Source organism: Trachemys scripta, chromosome 10 (genome assembly GCF_013100865.1).
Source record: "Trachemys scripta elegans isolate TJP31775 chromosome 10, CAS_Tse_1.0, whole genome shotgun sequence".
NCBI lineage: Eukaryota > Metazoa > Chordata > Testudines > Emydidae > Trachemys > Trachemys scripta.
This window is the reverse complement of record NC_048307.1, coordinates 33,178,700-33,202,427: the sequence shown is the minus strand read 5'-3', so window position 1 is coordinate 33,202,427 and position 23,728 is coordinate 33,178,700. Positions and strand designations below refer to the sequence as shown.

Genomic DNA, 23,728 nt, shown 5'->3' with positions numbered 1-23,728 from the left:
TGGGGGGTTGTCCCCATTTATCATTACTTTATATAATATGGTCACTATCAGCAGGAATGTTCTTATGGCCATTTAAATAAAAACCTGAATTAGTGGGTATTTTTGAAGGTTAACTTTAACACATTAACTTTGAAAATACTCTTATGAGGAAAATAATGTAGTTCTTCTGTATAATGTTTTGGGAATGATTCATCCTTCACATAGTCTAGTTATTTGATACTGAAAAATGTTGATGAGGACATTTTTAAAAGGCCCTTTTAAGTTAGGACATAGAATGATAGAACTGGAAGGGACCTCGACAGGTCATCTAGTCCAATCCCCTGTACTCATGGCAGGACTAAGTATTATCTAGACCATCCCTGACAGGTGTTTGTCTAACCTGCTCTTAAAAATCTCCAATGATGGAGATTCCACAGCCTCTCTAGGCAATTTATTCCAATGCTTAACCACCCTGGCAGGACGTTTTTCCTACCATCCAACCTAAACCTCCCTTGCTGCAATTTAAGCCCATTGCTTCTTGTCCTACCCTCAGCAGTTGAGAAAAACAATTTTCTCCCTAGTCCTTGTAACAATCTTTTATGTACTTGAAAACTGTTATGCTGTCCCGTCTCAGTTTTCTCTTCTCCTGACCAAACAAATCCAATTTTTCAATCTTCCCTCATAGGTCATGTTTTCTAGATCTTTAATCATTTTTGTTGCTCTTCTCTGGACTCTCTCCAATTTTTCCACATCTTTCCTGAAATGTGGCGCCAAGAATGGATATAATACTCCAGCTGAGGCCTAATCAGCGCAGAGTAGAGCAGAAGAATTGCTTTTCGTGTCTTGCTTTCAACACTCCTGCTTATACATCCCAGAATGATGTTTGCTTTTTTTGCAACACCGTGACACTGTTGACTCATATTTAGCTTGTGGTCCACTATGACCCCCAGATCCTTTTCCGCAGTACTCCGTCCTAGGCAGTCGTTTCCCATTTTGTATGTGTGCAGCTGATTGCTCCTTCCTAAATGGAGTACTTTGCATTTGTCTTTATTGAATTTCATCCTATTTACTTCATCATTTCTCCAGTTTGTCCAGATCATTTTGAATTTTAATCCTATCCTCCAAAGCACTTGCAACCCCTCCCAGTTTGATGTTGTCCGCGAACTTTATAAGTGTACTCTCTATGCCATTATCTAAATCATTGATGAAGATACTGAGCAGAACCGGACCCAGAACTGATCACGGCGGGACCTCGCTCGTTATGTCCTTCCAGCATGACTGTGAACCGTTGATAACTACTCTCTGGGAACAGATTTCCAACCAGTTTTGCACCCACCTCCCCCCCCACCCCAACCCCCCACACACATTGAGTAACGGGCCTACTCTGTCCATGGTCTTCCTCTTGCTTCTAATGTATTTGTAGACTGTTTTCTTGTTACCCTTTATTTCTCTAGCTAGTTTGATCTCATTGTGTACCTTGGCCTTTCTAATTTTGTCCATACATACTTGTGTTATTTCCTTATATTCATCCTTTGTAATTTGACCTAGTTTCTACTTTTTGTAGGACTCTCTTGATTTTTAGATCGTTGAAGATCTCCTGGTTAATCCAAGGTGGTCTCTTGCCATACTTCCTGTCTTTCCTATGCAGTGGGATAGCGTGCTCCTGTGCCCCTAATAATGTCTCTTTGAAAAAACTGCCCGCTTTCTTCAATTGTTTTTCCTCTTAGACTTGCTTCCCATGGGATCTTACCTACAAACTCCCCGAGTTTGCTAAAGTCCGCCTTCTTGAAATCCATTATCTTTATTTTGCTGTTCTCCCTCCTACTGTTCCTTAGAATCATGAACTCTGTCATTTCATGATCACTTTCACCCAAGCTGCCTTCCACTTTCAAATTCTCAACCAGTTCCTCCCTACTTTTCTAAATCAAATCTAGAACAGCCTCTCTCCTAGTAGCTTTCTCCACCTTCTGAAAAAAAAAAAAAATTTCCAATACATTCCAAGAACTTGTTGGATAATCTGCGCCCTGCTGTGTTTTCTCAACAGATGTCTGAGTAGTTGAAGTCCCCCATTATCACCCAGTCCTGTGTTTTGGATGACTTTGTTGCTTATTTAAAACAGGGTAGATTTCATTTAAATCACTAGTCAGGAAGATTTGTTTTAATCATGGATTTCTACATAAAAGTGCATTCTTGTTGGTTGTTATAACCTTAATACATATTCTTCACAACTCGGAGATGGATGTAGGTTTCATTTTTAGAAGGTATATACCATACATTTTTAAAGTGATTTATTTTGAAAATTTTTCAGATTAGTTTTATAGCTATATGAGAAAATGAATGATTGTTTAGTTATTTCATTTACCAAAGGTAATTGAAGCAGATAGTTCAACTCCCAATGACTTCATAAATATCTCCAATTCAACAGGTTAATCATTAATATTTGGAGGCTTTTCTTGACATGCTGTATTAGGAGAACATCACCTGACAGACATTTAATTGTTTTATTTAACTAAAACAACAATGTTATGTATTCTGGATTTTTTTTTCTTCAACAGCAAACATATAATATTTTAGCAAAACAAGCATTTGAATTTTTGAATTTAGTTAAACATTCAAGTTTTTTAAAATCAGGTTTGTTTTTGTTAAAATAGTTTTAAACTAAAGTAGTTAAATGAATTATTTAAAAAAACAAAAATTAAGTTGACTGTCAGCCAGGTCAACATGAGAAACTTAAAATATTAGCTTTTGCAGCTAACTCAGTTGTCTTCACCTTCATTTTCCTGTTTGTTCGTAATCTGGAAAAGAAAAACAAACTTTCCTGCTTTTTCAGGTCCCAAACGATTTCTCAGTTTGGAATGAATTAGTCCAAAGGAAGAAAATATTCTTTCTACACCGGCAGAAGAAGCTATTGCTGTTAAAAGTGAGATGATCACTTCAGCAGTCTCTGAATCCAAGTGCTTAAGTGACTTCCACCAGTTCACTGGTGTGACGTTCTTTAAAACATCATCACCAAACATATATTTCTTGAACGTTTCACCTTTAGCTCTGAAGTTTATTATAGTTGGCATTATGGAGGGGTGATTGGTGGATGTCCATATCATAGCCAACTCCTCTTCTTCAGCAGTTAAGGTTTGACCCTGGTACCAAGTATTGAGAATATTAGCAAGAAAATGAGCTGGAGATAGTGCTTGTCCCATTCGTTTTTTTAATGCTTGTAATTTAACTCTGTCATTGCATATTTCTCTTTTTAAGATCTCACTCTGTTCCTTCCAAATTTCAACAGTGTCAGCAATAAACCATCTATTTCCCTGCATCTTGTTGAAGGCTACAGAAATAGGCTTCAGGGTACTCAGCATGTGTTCAATATTTCTCTTAAGCCCAATGTTGAGAACTTTGGCTGTGACAGTGCCATCTATTATTTTTCACGTTTTTGTTCACAAACTGTCATCAGATTAGGCTAGTTCTTGATATAGTGCTCAAAACAGTCCACTACTGAGTTCCATCGCACATCTTATGGGAGAGTTAGCTTGGTTCCTCCCACTTCTTTCAGAGCAGCTGCTGCAGAGTGGTTGTTATGGAAGTATTTTGCAATTTCAACAACATTAGCCTTTATTTCTGGAACACTGAAGTCTTTGGCTAGGAGGTGAATCAAATGAGCACTGCAACCATATGTTATTAGCTTGGGACTCTCTTGTAAATAGTTTAGTCTCATCTTGGATACATTTGCAGCATTGTCTAGTACTAAGTCTGTACTAGACATTTGAATTTTTTTTTCAGTTTGTTATAGCTTTTACTGCTACTTCTTGTAAGTATTCTGCTGTGTGTGCATTTCCTGATGTATTAATTGTTTCTGTAAGGAAGACATTCCCTTCTTCTGTTGTCACAGAAGCCCATTCAACAGGATCATTGTAGACATTGCTCCACCCCTCAGGACTCAGGTTAACAATTTTACCCACTAGACCTTTTGCACACTGCTCAATTTCTCTTTCATATGCTTTATCCAGCAATTTGCCTGCCACATCTGCTCTGTTGGGTGGACTGTATCCTGGTCTTAATGACTGAACCATGTTAGTGAAGTGTGGGTTCTCAATCATATGGAAAGGAGAGTTTGTTGCATAAACAAACTCGGCAATTTTTTCATTAATTACCTCTCTTTGTAATCTGCTGGTTCTTATCACAAACTTATCTCTGGTTGTTCTGGATGATGGAGATTTTTTTTTTCCTTTTTGCTACAGGTGATATACTGTGGCTATGTGACATACATGAAGTGATTGAAACACTATCATAGACCTTAAGGTTAAACGGGACCATTATGATCATCTAGTCTGACCTCCTGCACAATGTAAGCCACAGAATCTCACTCACCCACTCCTATAAGAAACCTCTAACCTATGTCTGAGTTATTGAAGTCCTCAAATCGTGGTTTAAAGACCTCAAGGTGCAGAGAATCCTCCAGCAAGTGACCCATGCCCCACGCTGCAGAGGAAGGCGAAAAACCTCCAGGGCCTCTGCCAATCTGCCCTGGAGGAAAATTCCTTCCCGACCCCAAATGTGGCGATCGGTTAAACCCTGAGCATGTGGGCAAGACTCACCAGTCAGCACCCAGGAAAGAATTCTCTGTAGTGACTCAGATCCCACCCCATCTAACATCCCATCACAGACCATTGGGCATATTTACCTGCTAATAATCAAAAATCAATTAATTGCCAAAATCAGGCTATCCCATCATACCATCCCCTCCATAAACTTATCAAGCTTAGTCTTGAAGCCAGATATGTCTTTTGCCCCCCCTACTCCCCTTGGAAGGCTGTTCCAGAACTTCACTCCTCTAATGGTTAGAAACCTTCATCTAGTTTCAAGTCTAAACTTCCTAATGTCCAGTTTATATCCATTTGTTCTTGTGTCCACACTGGTACTAAGCTTAAATAATTCCTCTCCTTCCCTGATGTTTATCCCTCTGATATATTTATAAAGAGCAATCATATCTCCCCTCAGCCTTCTTTTGGTTAGGCTAAACAAGCCAAGCTCTTTGAGTCTCCTTTTATAAGACAGGTTTTCCATTCCTCGGATCATCCTAGTAGCCCTTCTCTGTACCTGTTCCAGTTTGAATTCATCCTTCTTAAACATGGGTGACCAGAACTGCACACAGTATTCCAGATGAGGTCTCACCAGTGCCTTGTATAACGGTACTAACATCTCCTTATCTTTACTGGAAATACCTTGCCTGATGCATCCTAAGACCACATTAGCTTTTTTAACGGCCGTATCACATTGGCTGCTCATAGTCATCCTGTGATCAACCAGTACTCCGAGGTCCTTCTCCTCCTCTGTTACTTCCAACTGATGCATCCCCAATTTATAACCAACATTCTTGTTATTAATCCCTAAATGCATGACCTTGCACTTTTCTCTATTAAATTTCATCCTATTACTATTACTCCAGTTTACAAGGTCATCCAGATCTTCCTGTATGATATCCCGGTCCTTCTCTGTATTAGCAATACCTCCCAGCTTTGTGTCATCCGCAGACTTTATTAGCACATTCCCACTTTTTGTGCCAAGGTCAGTAATAAAAAGATTAAATAAGATTGGTCCCAAAACTGATTCCTGAGGAACTCCACTAGTAACCTCCTTCCAGCCTGACAGTTCACCTTTCAGTATGACCCGTTGTAGTCTCCCCTTTAACCAGGTCCTTATCCACCTTTCAGTTTTCATATTGATCCCCATCTTTTCCAATTTAGCTAATAATTCCCCATGTGGAACCGTATCAAATGCCTTACTAGGGAGACTTGAATAAAGGGAAGACTTATATGAAGAGCAATTTAGTTTGCCAGTTATCTCCTGTTCCCTGCTGAATTTGCAAATGTTTGAGGAAGCTAACATTGTTAAACCTATTTTCTTTTGTTTGATGCTGTAGTGAAGTCATAACTGATGTTTTGCAAAACAACAACAAAAACAACTTAGGACAAATATGTACATTTAGAGGGGAGTAGTTCCACTTAATCTGCCTTACAGAGTTTGTCACTTTGCATACATTTCAGTGCAGATGCACTTCCCATATAAAAACAATCTATAATTACTGGTGCATCTGCAGTCATTCTTTCCCTGTGGAGATATTGGTGGATATTAATGTATAATATTGTAGTAAAATAAGGCATACATTCTTGGATTTGTGTTAACGTATAATGTCTCTTGTTATGGTTAAAATACAGCTATATGAACAAATAGACTATAGTCACTTTGCCTATTTGGTGTCTTATATACATTTCTGTTTAACTTGTAGATTTTGGATCTCTGTTTGACTTGGAAAATGATCTTCCTGATGAGCTGATCCCCAATGGAGAGTTAAGCCTTCTAAACAGCAGTGGGAATCTTGTTCCTGATGCAGCTTCCAAACACAAACAACTTTCTGAACTTCTAAGGGGAAATGGTAGCTCTACCCTAAATCCTGGAATTGGAAATGTGAACTCAAATAGCTCTGTCCAGCAAGGAGTTGGTAGCCAAGTCCAAGGGCAGCCGAATAGTGCTAACATTAGTAATCTGGGTGCTCTGGGTAAGAGCCCTTTAAACCAGGGAGACTCTTCTGCTTCAAGCCTGGCAAAGCAGGCAGCCAGCACCTCTGGACCTACCACACCTGCATCACAAGCACTGAACTCTCAAGCACAAAAGCAAGTGGGGATGGTGACAAGCAGCCCTGCAACATCACAGACTGGACCTGGGATATGTATGAATGCTAATTTCAGTCAGACTCACCAGGGCCTTCTCAACAGTAACTCTGGCCACAATTTAATGAATCAGCCTCAGCAAGGACAAGGGCAGGTAATGAATGGATCTCTTGGGGCAGCTGGAAGAGGAAGGGGAGCAGGAATGCAATATTCTGCTCCTTCCATGCAAGGGAATGCAGGCAGTGTGCTGGCAGAGACTTTAACCCAAGTATCACCACAGATGGCTGGTCACACAGGCCTGAACACAGCACAGACAGGAGCAATGGCAAAAGTATGTACATATAACTTTATAAATTCTATGTGTCTAGATGCATATTTTTTCTCCAGGTATCTGAGAAACCGATTTTAGTAACTGATAGAAATTCTGGTGCCTTGAAAGTATTTGGTTTTTTTTTCAGTTTTTATTAGGTGTAAATTAGATATCCCTGGTTCATGTAAAACTAAGATACAAGACTTTTTGTAGTAGTGAGTGTAATTTAACTGACTGTGTGCTAAAGATCCTAAACAGATCACATTTCTGAGTGGAAGAGGAAACTTTTGGTCCTGCTCAAGTAATCTATTTATCATGTGAAAATTTTAAAGGTTTCATGCTTACAGTAAGATATGTGTAATTTAAAGAAAATTGGGTTTTGAAGTTACATTTTAAAATTAGCCTAAGACTATAAATTCTATATATCAAGTCTTTTCAGCAATGAATACGTTTCACAGTTTAAAAAAGATTCTGATTCAACTCTGATTCTCTTATAGCTTATTGCATTCCATTGTGTGTAGTAAGAAAAATAAAAGAGGAAAAATATGCTTTGTGAATTCTGCACTTATCCGTTTCAGGCATTAGAATGTCCTGAAAATGAGACACTAAAAACAGTGATTTTCATTGTACTATCATAAATGAAAATGTCTGTTTAGAATCTCTTTGAAGAAGGCTAAAACTAGGACAAAATCTTGCTAGTAAGTTATTGGAAGAGAAGAATTTAGTGGTCCAAAAAAGAGAAAAGGTGACTTGCTGACCATTTCTGTATGCTTCACTGTAGCAAATAGAAAAAGTGTATATTTAAAGCTAAGCAGATTTAGTACTGATAAAGGTGCTGGACTGACAGGCTTGAAGATATGTACCTGTTTACAGAAAAATTACAGAATAGGCACAGGCAATACAAGCTTCTCCATACTGCCATGTCAGTGTGATTCCATTGAAGTCTTTGGCTTCTTTGCTTAAAGACAGGTACCAATTAGCAGAATTATAGTGACTATTTTTGTTATGCAGACACCTGTCTGTCAGAGGGCTATGAGACCATCAGAGACAGTACAAGTGTGTGAGTGGCAAGTCACCCATTTATAGCATCCTTTTTCCTCTCTCTCCCTACAGCTGAAGAGCGGAGTCAGAGTTTTTGTATTTATTGCGTTTATTGATCTGGTCTATAACAAATCTCCTATTGGTGGGTGGGGAAAAGTCATGTTTCACAAGTTAAACAAAACTGCTATTGTCAGTCTCCTTTCATATTGGAATCTCAGGGACCCCACTTTTGTATTTTGTTGCTGTAGTTACAACTTGGAGATATTGGAAAAGTGTAAAAGTCATGTGCTAGTTTTGGAGACTGACATCCTATTTAGCCACTGAACACTGAAAAAGACAGATTCAATTTCCATTCCCACTCAGTTCTTTACACTTCTGCTGAAACTGCAAACAAGAATGCATTGAGTAGTTTGGTGATGTGGCTACATATCCTCTTGGGTTCTGTTCTGAAGACTGTTCATTTCATATAGGCCACTAGGCTAAACATGACAGAGCAAGAACCTGTTTTCTGTGTGAAGTCTAGTCTACCAGCCACTTCGCTCCTTCAGCAGCTGGGAGTGCAGAGCTTTCCAGTAAGGAATTTCCCTGGACTCCGTCTGAGGGTTGGGGATTATTTTAGTATCACTCTTGGTTGCAGTGTGTTAAATTTGTCGGTTCGTTGCTGACAGAAGTTGGGGCACAAATTCTTCTTCTCTTCCCCGTTGAGGGATGATTTTCTTTATTTTAAGGAAGGGAAGCTTAAAGGTCTAAACAGATTGGCAGCATGATGTAAAGCTGAGCATACTTATCAGTCTATGGACCTAAACATTTAGATGTGCTTTGTATAAAGATTAACTGCTATAGTTACAGGAAAAGAATGGTTATTGGGAGGTAACTAGAGAAAGGGGTAGGTGATTATTTTCTCTTACTAGATTTGTTTTTCTCTGAAATGTGTGGAAACGGAATGAAAATATCTGATTAATTGGCTTATTTCCATTTTTTTTTTAAAGTAACCCATTGGAGCAGGTTTCTTTAACTTCTACACGGCTGTGTGATATGTAGATTATAACTCGCTTGTATGCACTTAGGGTGAAATGGACCTTGGGGCAGAGGTCCTTACTTAGGCCCTCTGCCCTGGAGTTAATTTTACCAGTTTTGAATAAGGATGACTTATCTTCCTACTGTATTTTCCACTACCTGCATCCAATGAAGTGGGTTTTAGCCCACGAAAGCTTATGCTCAAATTTGTTAGTCTCTAAGGTGCCAGAAGTACTCCTCGTTCTTTTTGCTGATACAGACTAACACGGCTACCACTCTGAAGCCTGTCACCATGCAAGGCACTGCATTTAGCTGTATGAAGTGGAAATCCATCAACTTCATGAAAAACTTGTACAGATACAGACCGACATCATCTTCCTTTCCAAATGCAAACTGATGGACATCATACCAAAAGGACTGAAGGTAAAAAATCCATTACAATCTACATACCATACAGACTATGCTGACATATTATGCCACACACTCTCAAAGAAATTGCGGAACCACCTGATCAACATCCTATACAGCAAACGGAAAGATCAAGAATGAGCTCTCAAAACTGGATACTCATAAAAAAACAACCTTCCACACAAACTTCCTCGTGGCATGGCTTTACAAAAACTAGGCAAGTCATTTACAACACACACTTTGCTTCTCTACAAAGGAAAAAGGACACTAAACTATCTAAACTATTACATGCCACAAGGGGCCACAACAGTGGTTCCCTTAACCCACCCAACAATATTGTTAATCTATCCAGTTAGATTCTTCTGCTGGGCTAAGAGTATGTCCTATCTTGGGGCCTCTCCTTCTGCCCCTCCACCCCCACAAACGTGATACAGTTCTGTCGTGACCTAGAATCCTACTTTCGATGTCTCCGACTCAAGGAATATTTCCAAAACACCTCTGAACAGCATACTAACCCACAGAAACCTTCCTACCAACACTACAAAAAGAAGGATTCTGCGTGGACTCTTCCTGAAGGTTGAAACAACAGACTGGACTTCTACATAGTGCTTCCGCCAACGTGCACGGGCTGAAATTGTGGGAAAACAGCATCACTTGTTCCATAACCTCAGCCGTGCAGAACACAACGCCATCCACAGCCTCAGGAACAACTCTGACATCATAATCAAAAAGACTGACAAAGGAGATGCTGTCGTCATCATGAATAGGTGAGAATATGAACAAGAGACTGCTAGGCAGCTCTCTAACACCACATTCTACAGGCCTTTACCCTCTGATCCCACTAAGGGTTACCAAAAGAAACGGCACCATCTGCTCAAGAAACTCCCTGAAAAAGCACAAGAACAAATCTGCACAGACACACCCCTAGAATCCCAACCAGGGGTATTTTATCTGCTACCCAAGATCCATAAACCTGGAAATCCTGGATACCCCATCATCTCAAGCATTGGCACCCTGACAGCAGGATTGTCTGGCTATGTAGACTCTCTCCTCAGGCCCTACGCTACCAGCACTCCTAGCTATCTTCGAGACACCACTGACTTCCGGAGGAAACTACAGTCCATTGGTGATCTTCCAGAAAACACCATCCTGGCCACTATGGATGTAGAAGCCCTCTACACCAACATTCCACACAAAGATGGTTTACAAGCCGTCAGGAACAGTATTCCCGATAATGTCACGGCAAACCTGGTGGCTGAATTTTGTGATTTTTGTCCTCACCCACAACTATTTCATATTTGGGGACAATGTATACCTTCAAGTCAGCGGCACTGCTATGGGTACCCGCATGGCCCCACAGTATGCCAACATTTTTATGGCTGACTTAGGGGAAGAGAGCTGAGGAAGCGTTGTTCTAACGCCCCTACTCGTGCTACACTGATGACATCTTCATCATCTGGACCCCTGGAAAAGAAGCCCCTGAGGAATTCCACCATGATTTCAACAGTTTCCATCCCACCATCAACCTCAGCATGGACCAGTCCACACAAGATCCACTTCCTGGACACTACAGTGCTAATAAGCGATGGTCACATAAACACCACCCTATACCAGAAACCTACTGACCGCTGTACTTACCTACATGCCTCCAGCTTTCATCCAGACCACACAACACGATCCATTGTCTACAGCCAAGCTCTAAGATGCAACCGCATTTGCTTCAACCCCTCAGACAGAGACAAACACCTGCAAGATCTCTATCAAGTGTTTTTAAAACTACAGTACCCACCTGCTAAAGTGAAGAAACAGATCGACAGAGCCAGAAGAGTAGCCAGCAGTCACCTACTACAGGACAGGCCCAACAAAGAAAGTAACAGAATGCCACTAGCCATCACCTTCAGCCCCCAACTAAAACCTCTCCAGCGCATTATCAAGGATCTACAACCTATCCTGAAGGACGATCCCTCACTCACAGATCTTGGGAGACAGGCCAGTCCTCGCTTACAAACAGCCCCCCAACCTGAAGCAAATACTCACTAGCAACCACACAACGAAAACACTAACCCAGGAATCTATCCTTGCAACAAAGCCCGTTGCCAACTCTGTCCACATATCTATTCAGGGGACACCATCATAGGACTTAATCACATCAGCCATGCTATCAGAGACTCGTTCACCTGCACATCTACCAATGTGATATATGCCAGCATGTGCCAGCAATGCCCCTCTGCCATGTACATTGGCCAAACCAGACAGTCGCTATGCAGAAGAATAAATGAACACAAAATCAGATGTCAAGAATGACAACATTCAAAAACCAGTCAGAGAACACTTCAACCTCCCTGGCCACTCAATTACAGACCTCAAAGTTGCAATGCTCCAACAAAAAAACCTTCAAAAACAGACTCCAACAAGAAACTGCAGAATTGGAATTAATTTGCAAACTGGACACGATTAAATGAGTCTATAATGACCCATCCACTCCCAATCTTTATTCAAGCCTATTTCCCCATACTAATTTTTCCCCCTACTGTTACTCAGACTTTCTTGTCAACTGTTTGAAATGGGCCATCGTGATTATCGCTACAAACTTTTTTTTTCTCCAGCTGATAATAGCCCACCTTAATTGATTACTCTCGTTATAGTTGGTATGGCAACACCCATTTTTTCATGTCCTCTGTGTGTGTGTGTGTGTGTGTGTGTGTGTGTGTGTGTGTGTGTATATATATCTTCCTACTGTATTTTCCACTGCATGCATCCAATGAAGTAGGTTTAGCCCACGAAAGCTTATGCTCAAATTGTTAGTCTCTAAGGTGCCACAAGTACTCCTCATTCTTTTTATCAAGCTGAATGGAGGTCATGTGACTTCTGTTTTTTTATTCTGTGATGCCATTCTATTTTCATTTTTTAAAAAGAACTTATCAGTACCGCTGGATTGCACATATGCTCCTGCCCTCCTCATGCACAGAGCAGGGGAGACAAAGGTGACATGGCTGCTGCCTCCCTCTCGGTTCCTTCTTACCGCCTGTGGTGGGAGTTGGAGCTTCCTGTCACTCGTGAGCCTTGGTTAACCAGTTTAGAAAGAGAGATTCTCATTTGGTATATAGTTCATTTAATTTAGTTATAGTATTAGTTAGTTGATAGGGTTTTTTTTGTTTTTTTTGGTTTTTTTTGGTATGCAGTAATCCCTTGGATTTAAACAATGTGCCACGTGCAGGGCTGTTATCCTTATCACTGGTAGACACAATAGTTACCTGATTTGTTTTGGTGAGGGATCTATGCCCTCTCTGTACCATGCTCCCCATGAGAATGAAAAAATAGGAATTTCCGCCTTAAGGTTCATCATCTTAAAAAAGTGACATATCCCTCTTCAGGACCTGACCCTCACAACGAGAAAGCAGAGAGCTCCTCTATGGGGAGTGCCCTATTTGGCTGCCACTACTTTGAAGCCTCTTTCAGGTGAGGAATGTAGATCTTCCTCCTCTCCCGCAGCTTCCTCAGAGTGCTCAAAACCTTCTGAAGCTGATGGGCCCTGCTCCTTATCTCTCAGAAAAGCACAAAAATAGTCCCCTGGTACAGAGTCGCAGTCTGGTTGTAAGCGACACACTCACCAGAAATCTGAGGTGGCACTGTCAAATACGGATCCAGTGGGGCTGCCAAACATTTCGTAAGACAAAGTTTCTCTTAGGCATAGAGTTGGGGTCTGGCCTAAGGTTATATCTGCGTTCCACTTCAATCAGACCATTCATCTTCTGGTATGTGTTCCAAAACCTTGCTCTAGTAAAGTCATTGAGAAGCTCCCTACTTTGGATGTTGGAGAGCTCTATCCATGTGGTCCACAAAAGTTTTTTAGATTATCTCCTAGACTCTTTGTAGGCTCATTCTACCCCAAACTCTTTAGTAGTTCGGCAAATGAACAGTCAAGGAAGTTGTTTCCCAGGTCTATACTGAAATACAGGGAATTTAAGAGATTGGATTTATATAGTAAAAGGCCTATACTACTGTGAGCCTTCAAATGAAGGTGTCATACTATCAGGCTTTATTGGCTAAGTATTCCTTTATTAATTGGTCAGGAATTTCTGTATTCACAAACCAGTTGTCAGAGGATTATAAAGAGCAGTTCTTGATCATTGCCTCTGAAGGTCACCTTACTGCCTGGACATCTCTCAAAGGCTATCAACGCATCTAACGTGGCTTTATGTTCAGTGGCAACAGGCATTTCAGAGGTGTTCTTCTTGGTTGCAGGCCACCAGCATCCAAAAGGAATGCTTGGACTTGCTATTTGAGGGCACTACATTTTGTTTTTTCAGAAGACCAATGATGCCATGCACATGTCAAGAGTCCCATAGAACTCTTCACGCTCTGGGAGTTTATACCCTAGTGACAAACACGACAAGCACAGCATAGACCTTGCTACTATTCAAGTCTTCAGGATGTCCCTAGATGGAGATATAAACTTCCTACATATCACCTATCAGCTTTGTTCACAGCAGGCCCTTCTCCTAGATCTTGGCTTCATTAGGGTCATCTTGTCATCACAGTTGTGGACAGCATAGAGACTGTAAATCATCTTAAAAAAAAATTGACATCTCCCTTCATCCCCCAGTTTGGAAATATCTATCTTTCTTTTACAGTGAAAGGACAGCAATCCTTTTCGACAGTTGGGATTTCAGCACTGTGCAGGAGGGAAATGTTATCTAGTTCATTTCCGTACCTTTCCCAAACCCCGCTTCTCATCCCTTTTCTGGGACCCATTTCACAAGGCTATATTCATGTTAAGAGACTTTCAGTCTCTTTCTGATCAGAGAGCAATAGCAGAAATTACTTACCAACACAGAGGGAAAGGGTTTTATTCCCGCTATTTCCTGATTCCCCAAAAGGGAGGCTCTTTGGCTCCTCCTAGATATAAGAAAGTTGAATATATTAATCAAGAAAATCAAGTTCAAAATGGTTACCCTTGCATCTATTATCCTATCCATAGTGATGAGGGATTGGTATGCTCACTTTCTGTTTCCAGGATTGAAGGATCTTTGATACGAAGTAGGGAATGTGCACTACCAGTACGCGGTTCTGCTCTTTATTGAAAGAAGTAAAGAGGAACTGGTTACAGACTAGTGTATATATCGCTGCATTTCTGACTTTATCAAGCTCTGTTATAATCTAGCAAATGTTGTTCTTCCTTCTAGAATAACAGCCCATTCTACAAGGGTTCATTCCAGTTCATCAGCCTTCTTGAGTTACATATTGATGTGGACGTTGGCAAGGCAGCAATGTGGTCATTGGTACATACCTTCTCCAGACACTATTATCACTCGCTTTCCCAGGCAATGCCAATTTTGGCAAGTCAGTGCTACCGTCTCTCTTCATGTAATCCAAAGTTTCATCACCTGTAAGGGAATAGCTGATGAGTCACCTTCACTGGAATGTATATGTGCACAATCACTTGAAGGATTGAAAATGGTTTCTTTCCTGTTCCGTAACTACAGTTCTTTGAGATTGTTGTGCATACATACATTATACAATTGTCCCACTATCCCCCTAGTTCAGGTATTAGATGACTGTGTGAAGAAACAAGGAGGCAGCACCATGCCCCTTTATGCCCTCTGCTCACTGCACAAGGATGCATTTGTCTCCTAGTGGTACTGCTGGCAAAAGTCTCTAACTTGAGTTCATTGGGTGCATATAAATCTACACTGGAATGTGTATGTGCACAAGATATCGCAAAGAGCAGTTAACATACAGGGAAGTAACTGTTTTCTTGCACCATAGCTTTTAGTTTTGAGGGCCTTTCAGGATTGCTCTGCTCTGCTCTGACCACCTCTTTCCATTTTTCTTCTCACTGGTGTCAGTCACAGTAGTTCCTCCCATGTTAGTGAAGCTTTTTTGGTTTGTTTTCTTTTTCCCATGGTTTTTCCCTCTATGATAGAGGGAAAAATTTGAGAAAGGCAGAAAGTGCCTCTATGAACTGTTTTGAAGCTGAAGCTTGTTCTGAAGGGAAGTGGAAGTTGGATTGGCATTTACATTGAGCTACATTACTGTGCCCTTGGGATCACACATGTCCTATCCATCCACATTAATGTGTCCTGGATTCTCCTAAGATCTTGGAGGATAAAGCTTGCCTTTGAATCAGAACTAGAAAGGTGCATGGTGAGTGATCGGACAGTAGGCCTCCAGACCTTTAAGAAAAGAACATTTTTTCCCATGCTCTTCACTCCTTGGCTATTCAGTCCCAGGAAGATGTTGCCAAATTAAAAGGATATTGGAGAAGAGCAACAAAAATGCCTACGCAGTTGCAAAGGGATTTACTTACATGGGACAAATATAAGCAAGATGTGCACAGACTGGCTAAACAGTCTTAACACCTAGCAGTTAATATACTGGAAGAATATCAGCACCAAGAGTAAATATTTAGATACAATTAGAGCTAATGTGTTGAACATCAGGAAAAATTTCATCACATGAGATCTGTTAGGCTGGGAGATGTTGTCCCAAGTGCAGTGGTTGGAAAGCATTATCACTTGGACCACTTTAAAACAGACAAAACAAAGCGTTATAAATATACGGTAAGGGAACAATCTTGTAGTCTCCGTGGAATGACCTAGATTAACTAGTGTTCTTCTTTGAATAGTGTCCCTATGGGTGCTCCACTGTAGGTGTATCTGAGCCTCTAATCGGAGAATTTAGGTAACTGTGTCCGTTCAGCCTACACATGCGCTCTCCCTCCCTTGTGATCTGCCTCCAGGCTATCTAGTACTGCGCAGGTGAACCTCCCTCAGTTCTTTCTCGGCCGCCTTTAGCCAGGCACGGAGTAAGCAGTAGTCCCTCCCTTCTTGGCATTGATAAGTGTTTAGTAGAAGCAGTAAATGTTCTTAGACTTTCTGCTTTTTTTTTTTTTTTTTTAATTTTTCACATTTCCTGCCCTTGTTCGGGGGGGGGGATCACCTTCTAATGGACATTTAGTAGTTGAATTAAGTTTTTCAGTTCTTTAAATAAAAAAACAAAAACCATACCTTTCACGTTTCCCTGCCTTTTGTGGGTGATTGTCCCAGGAGAGGCATGCCTGGTTCCCCTGGCTTCAAGAAGTGCCTCTTTTGCAACTAGGCAATCCCAATAATGGACAGATACTTTCATTGTATCCGGTGCCTGGGGGGACACACATTCTTTCCGCCAGAAGCTAAAGGCGAGATCTCATAAGAACCGGGAGCTCAAGTTAAACTTCTAATGGAGGGTTCTCTTCAGCCGCTGATTGAGCCCAGTTCTCCAGGACGAAGATTGTCCACAGAGCCTTCAACATCCAGAGGGGTAGAGTTGTGAAAGAAGTTGTCTGATTCCCCTCCCGTCCCCTCTCCCCCGCAAAGCCTCTAGAAAAAGGGCTCCAAGCCCTCAAACTTGAATCCTTGGCCAGACAGAGGGGATCCCCGGTGTGCTTGGCCACCTTGGTACTGACTGCTCCGAAGCACAGTACCCAGAAATATCAGGGAACTGCCTGTATGAGCTCTGCGGCACTGCCTAGGGACCTGATGGGCAAAGGTGTGGAGGCAGTGTCACCACCTCCCAGAGATAAAGACAGAGACCGAACAGTCTCTAAAAGATCAGCACAGACAAAACCATCCTTGTTCACAGAGTGTGGCAAAACACCCCTCACTGTAGCGTTCATCCCATAAACAACTTGATACCAATGAGTTGACACCGACACTCCTCAATGGTACTGAGTGTATCAACAGTATTGCAAGAGTTCTGTTCTTGAGGGACCTGGCAGTCACCGAAGAACTGGAATCCCCACTACTTGGCACCAGAGCCCTGGTTCCAAGCATGTCTAGGTCCCCTGAATCACAGCTAACACTGGGCCATTTACCCACAATGCCCCAGTCAGCACCACCCTTCTCCAGCGAGGAATCTGTCATCTTGGTCACTGTCCATCTTTCCCTGTTCTCTCAAAATGTCCCACCATTGCAACATCAGGGACCTCCCCAACTGTTCCCTTATGCCAACCTTCAATCCAGTATAGTCGATCATGAGTGCCACCGCTACCATTTCCATCCTCTTCCCCGCTTGGCCGTATTGGGATCCATGGGTGATGTTTGGATTTATACCTTGCGAGCATCCTTTGTCTCTCATAAAGAATCCATCAGGTGGTCCCTACGGCTTCAGTGTCCAGGGGGCCAGAGCCTGAGGAAGAAACTTTTGAAGGGCAGGAGGCCAGACTTTGAAGTGGAGACTACCCCACCAGCAAACTTCAGACTCAGCCATATGAGGCTGTGAAGCCCCCTCCTTCATCACTAGCTGATGACTTGAGGCTCTTTCAGGACCTTACTAAGAGGGTGGCAGTTGACCTTCAAATTCCCCTACAGGTTGTGACAGATACACACCACAGGGTGGTAGATATTCTACACACTTAACAAGGTGCTCCTGGATCCTTCCAAGGTCATCTGGCAGACACCAGCTTCCATTGCACCAACGTGCAAGAGCTGACAAGAAGTACTGTGTCCCCACTAAAGAGGCAGACTCTCTCTCTACGCACCCTCAACCTAACTCTATTGTTGTGGATGCAGTTAATGCACAGGGAAAACAACATCATGCCAAATCAACTCCTAATGATAGACTGGAAGATGCTAGACCCCTTTGGGAAGAAGGCGTACATGTTGGTGACCTTACAATTCAGGCTGCCGTACTACAAGCCGTAATGGCTAAGAACGAATACATAAATTATGGGAAACTCAGCATATTTATTGACTGCTTGCCAGAGGTGCAAAAAGAACAATATCAAGCCATTGTTAAATAGGGTCAGTTAGTAGCTAGAATAGTGCTACAGAAGGCCCTGGACGCAGCAGATATGGTGGCCTGCTCGGTCTTGATGGCAATGGTAATGAGACAAGCATCCTGGCTACACCTCTCCAAGGAAGTGCAGATGATGGTCAAAGACTTCCTGCTTGAAGGGCCCAAACTCTTTGCCAATAAGACTGATGTGTCACTTCACATGTTAAAGGACTTCAGGGAGCAGAGCATAGCCCTGGGAATCTATGCAGTGGGGCAGAAGACAAAATATGGCTAACAAACACCTGAGTTCCCACTGTCTAAGTAGTAGTACGAGTCACAGCGTAAGACCCAGGATGCAAGAGGAAACAGTCACCCAGTTCTCAATCTCTCAACCCTCATCCTCTAAATATCAGTTTTGATGCTTTAGTTGAGCCCCTGAACAGCAGCAACCATTGTTGCAAGGGATGGTTATCTATGGACCTTCCATGTCCCTTCGGAAGTTGCCTGACCCTCTTCCATAGGTTTGGGAGAACATCACCTTTGACAAATGGGTCTTGGAGATTTTTTTGAAGGGTTACGCCATCCACCTCACGTCCCTCCCCGAAACCCACCTTCCAACCCTATCCCTCTTCAGGGACCCTTTTAACTTGAGTCTACTTCATCAGAAAATAGATTTGCTATGCCTAGGGGCCATAGAACCAGTCTCTGTTCGTCTGTATTTCCCAATCCCCCAGGTGAACGGATATTGGAGACCCATACTAGATCTAAGGGCGTTGAGCAAATACATGAAGGCTCCAAAGTTCAAGAAGGTCATGCAAGTAGCCGTTGTTCCAACTCTGGAGCAAGGAGATTTGGTTTTTGGCCCTCAGTCGTCTTCCATTTAAATCTGGCCATCTCACAGGAGGTTCTTCCAATTTCCTTTGGGCAGGACAATTATCAGTATAGAGTGTTCCCATTCAGTCTCCCATCCGCACCTAGGGTATTCTCCAAGGTTGTCTCCATCTTAGCGGCACAACTGCAGACATTGGGTATTGTTATCTATCCATATGTGGAAGACTGCCTCCTCCGGGCTCCTTTGTTCGAGGATGCCTTGTAGGCCACCCAGACGACTATGTGCATATTTGCACAACGGCCTACAGCTCAATACCCAGAAATCGATCTTCACCCCTGGTACAGCTGGAGTTCTTTGGGGCCGAGCTCGATGCAGTACAAGCAAGAGCGTTTCTCTTGCCACACAGATTTGCCACTCTCATGAGTCTCATAGAAACAGTCCAAGCCAGTCCGCAAACATTGTCCAGGAATTGTCTGCAACTTCTTGAACACGTGTCAGTGTGCACTTTTGTGACTCGACACACCTGGTTGTTCATGAAATGTTTGTAGATGTGGCTCAGATCTTTCTGCTCCCCGAGCAGAAACGCCTTGGATTGATGGAAGCAGCCTTCCAGTGTCCAAGTGGGTATTCCATTCATACAACCCCCACCAATGCTGACCCTAACACTAGACACCTCCCTGATAGGTTGGGGAGCCCCTCTTAAATGACCACGAAGTCCAGGGCAAGTAGTCTTCCTCAGAAGCAGTCCTCCATATCAACTTCTTGAGCTGTCAGAAACTCCTGCACACGTTCTCTCCCATTCATCAGGGATACTCTCACAAAAGTCATGACAGACAGTGTAACCTACATGTTTTACATAAATCACAAAGAGGGCGCCAGATCACCCTCCCTTTGTGCGGAAGCGATAAAACTTTACAATTGGTGCATCCGCCACAACGTATTCCTGGCAGGCAAGCAGCTGACATGGATACAGAAAGCCGACAGTCTCAGTCGGAACTTCTCCCACGATCACGAATGGGAAACTAATCCTGCAATGCTTCATGACATTCAACCTATAGGGGACCCTCACAATAGATCTTTGCCACTTACTGCTCCCTGTTACACCTATCCATAAAGATGGCATTTAGGTGGCCATTACTTAGCTCGAAGGATAGAGGAGAGGGTGGCGTTGATGGTGCACCTGCTATTCATGGTCTTCTTTAAGGACAAAGTCACCTTGAGGCCACACCTCAAGTTCCTCCTCAGGGTAACCTCAACTTTCCATATGACCTAGCTAATTCACCTCCCTGTATTTTTTCCAAAACTGCATCGTGCCAATAGGGAGGCCACACTACATATGCTGGATGTTAGGAGGGCCCTAGCATTCTATTTGGACAGTACTAAGGACTTTAGGAAATCTCCCAAACTTTTCCTTTCAGTTGTGCAAAAATCCAAGGACTCCACAATATCACCCCACAGATTCTCCAAATGGTTCTCCAGTTGTATTAACCACTGTTACTATGTTTGGAACTTGCAACCCCCATTAGGAATCTGCACATACTCCACAAGATCCGTTTCCACTTTGATCGCGTTCGTTAAAGATGTCCCCATCTCTGAAATCTTCAGGGCAGCAACTAGGCCTCTGCCCATACTTTCACAGAATACTACGCGATTACCTGTGACTCAGCCTCTGATGCCGTCTTTGGCTCCACAGTGTTATCATCAACAACTGCCTCCATTCCAAAGTTCTAGCCCTCCATGGGGGATACTGCTGTGACGTCACCTACAGTGGAGCTCCCATAGGGACACTACTCAAAGATGTTATTCACCTTGTGCAGTAATGATGGTTCTTCAAGATGTGTCCCCCTATGGGTGCTCCACAACCTGCCCCCCTCCTTTCTGCTTTGGAGTTCTCGACAAGGGACTCTGTAGTAGCAAAGGAACTGAAGGCAGTGCTAGATAGCCTCAAGGCAGACCATGAGTTGGGAGAACGCATGTGCAGGCTGAATGGACACTGCTACCTGAATTCTTTGATTAGAGGCACAGATGCACCTACCTACGTGGAGCACCTATAGGGACACTTCCTCCTCTTCTCCATCCCTAACTTTTCTATTCCTCCAGAGTTTATAGAACCTTGACATCTAGAGTAAAATTTAATTCTAAGGACTTGGCCTACTTTTCTAAGCTACTAGCAAAAGTATATCATTTTAACTTGGAACAAACCCTGAAACCTCCTGTGTGCACACCCCCTCAGTCACACATACCCTCAGTCTTTCCAGTTGACAGACCAGTGGGTATATCTATTTCATCCGTCTGGAATCTCTGTATTCCAAACTTTCTTCTTCACAGTGTATGTGAGCTTCTGCAAGATGCCTGGAGCTAAACAGCCTCTTAGAAGGCAGCCTTGCCAAGGAAAACCCAGCAATCACATCAGATACTAGCAACTCTTCCCTTTGTGTGGTGGGCAGTTTTACACCTAAATGATCCAAAGATGAGAAAATTGATAGGGTAGTCAGTCTATTCCGATGTCCAGTGGACTCTGCTAAAATGAGACAGACTTGGTTATGTTGGATTAATCAAGAAGGGTCCTTATAATATCACCTAGCAACAAGCAATCCTCATGTTTCACAGAATGCTCTTTGCATCTCCTCAGCACTTACTCTAGTTCTAACGGTGGCTTAAAACAGGGCTCAGTGCTTGGATTTAAAGGGTCTTCTGTTGTTAAATTGTGTTTGCAGCTGTTGTATGTGCCTACCCTTTCCTGCCCTACATAGTTTTTTTTGGAGCAGGACCTGAGTTTACTCAGCCAGTTTCTCCTGCTGGCTTTATAAGGTAGTTGAATGTATTCCAAGACCCAAGGATCAGAATAATTGATGGATCAAAAATGAAGGAAATCCCCAAGGTCTGAGATTCCTTCCCTCCTTCCTCACCTGCTTTTGTGACCTGTTCCTTTTGCCCCATGTGCACCACTATTGCTGCTTCCGTGGGTCAGCCTTGGGTTCTCTCCCTGGGCACACAGTGCTGGATTTCAACAGCCATAAAGCCTGAGGTGGTCTATCATTTAAACAGCCTCTTGGTCTTAGATGAGGAGCTGCCTCTCAAGCTCGCCCAGGCAAACTGCTTAGGGTTCTGAGACCTCATAGAAGACTTGGACAGTATTCTACCTGTCTCCCAGTAAGATTTTCAGCAGACCCAGCCCTCAGTCATCCTATTGTCAAATACCATTTGAATTTCTTCAAATAGCTTGCTGTCTCAGAAACCTTCCTGGTCTACTCCGACCTTGTCCCAAGAAGGGAAATGCCTCAAGAAGAGTGGCAGCCAGCTCACTTTCTTGTTTCCTACAGGGCAGACACTGAGCTGCTCAATTTTTCAGTTTGCCTTAAAAATAAAATCCTTCCTCATAGCCTTAAAGTAAAGATGACGCACAGACTTCTTCAGCCTTGTTTTCTTTCTGGTACCTGGAGAAAATCAGACTTTAAATGGGTCTTTTTGGAGTGAAGCAAGCAATCATCAGGGCCAAGTTTATACCAGTTACAACTAGGAAAGTCAGTCAGGTTCCCCTAGTTCCCACAAGATTCTTTTCTGCATCTCAGACAAACCTAGGGCCAGCCCAGAAAATTTCCGTCATAGTGGACGGAGCAGTGCCCTCAAAATCCATAGTGGACTGGAAGAGAGCTCATTAAAGAAGGGAATCTTCCCTCCCTGGCCTGTGTAGTTCCACATGCAGAGCCCTTTAAATAGCCTTCCTCATGTTTCATCTATAGCTTGAGAGGTTTCTTAAGGGCATAGCAAACCTCTTTCCACAACCTAGGCTTCCCACTCCCCAGTGGGATCTCAATCTAGTATTAAAAGGACTGATTAGACCGCCACTTGTTCACTACCTCACCTTTCCAGGAAGACTGTGTTCCTCGTCGCTATCATCTCTGCAAGAAATGTAGGGGAGATAACGGCTTTGATGGAGCATCCCCCTTTTCGTGTTTTCTTCCCTGACAAGGGCTCTCTTACACCACATTCAAAGTTCACTCCCAAGGTGATTTCTGCATTTCACATGAATCGGCTTATTTAGCTTCCAGCCTTTTATCCCAAACCCAATGGGGATAACAGGGAATCCATCCTCTAACCGCTCAATGTGAGTATAGCCTTGCCTTCTATTTGGACAGGACAAGGGCTTTCAGGAAATCTGAGACTTTTCCTCTCCATTGCACATAGGTCAAAAAGTATAGTGATCTCAACTCAGATTCTCCAAGTGGGTCTACAGCTGTATTAAACTCGGTTACTAATTGCATAATGTAGCACTCCCATCTTCAGTATGTATGCATTCTATGAGATTGGTCCCCTCTTCCATCACCTTCTCCAAGAAATCTGCGGAGCAGCTACCTGGGCATCTGCTCATACCTTTGCAGAATACTGCCATCCTGGTTTCCAAATATGGTGCCACAGTACTATCATCTGTATCAGACTTGACTCTGAAGTTCGAGCCTCCAGTGGTGGGTACTGCTTGGGAATCACCTACAGCAGAGCACCCACAAGGACACTGCTTGAAGGAAGTCTCTGGGTTAGGCTAAAAGGGGTAAAAAAACAAGGGTGATGTCATGCTAGGAGTCTACTACAGGCCACCTAACCAGGTGGAAGAGGTGGATGAGGCTTTTTTTAAACAACTAACAAAATCATCCAAAGCCCAAGATTTGGTGGTGATGGGGGACTTCAACTGTCCAAATGTATGTTGGGAAAATAACACAG

At 42.7% G+C, this 23,728-nt stretch overlaps 1 protein-coding gene across 3 annotated transcripts in view; it reads left to right on the top strand.

Annotated features, from left to right (window-relative positions):
* CREBBP (CREB binding protein) overlaps positions 1 to 23,728 on the top strand; it is a 189,023-nt gene that overhangs the window by 20,726 nt on the left and 144,569 nt on the right. For all 3 annotated transcript variants that reach the window (XM_034784283.1, XM_034784284.1, XM_034784282.1), the window contains exon 2: positions 6,263 to 6,975. In XM_034784283.1, coding sequence (XP_034640174.1) covers positions 6,263 to 6,975 — 713 coding nt within the window. The remainder of the gene's footprint in view (positions 1 to 6,262; positions 6,976 to 23,728) is intronic.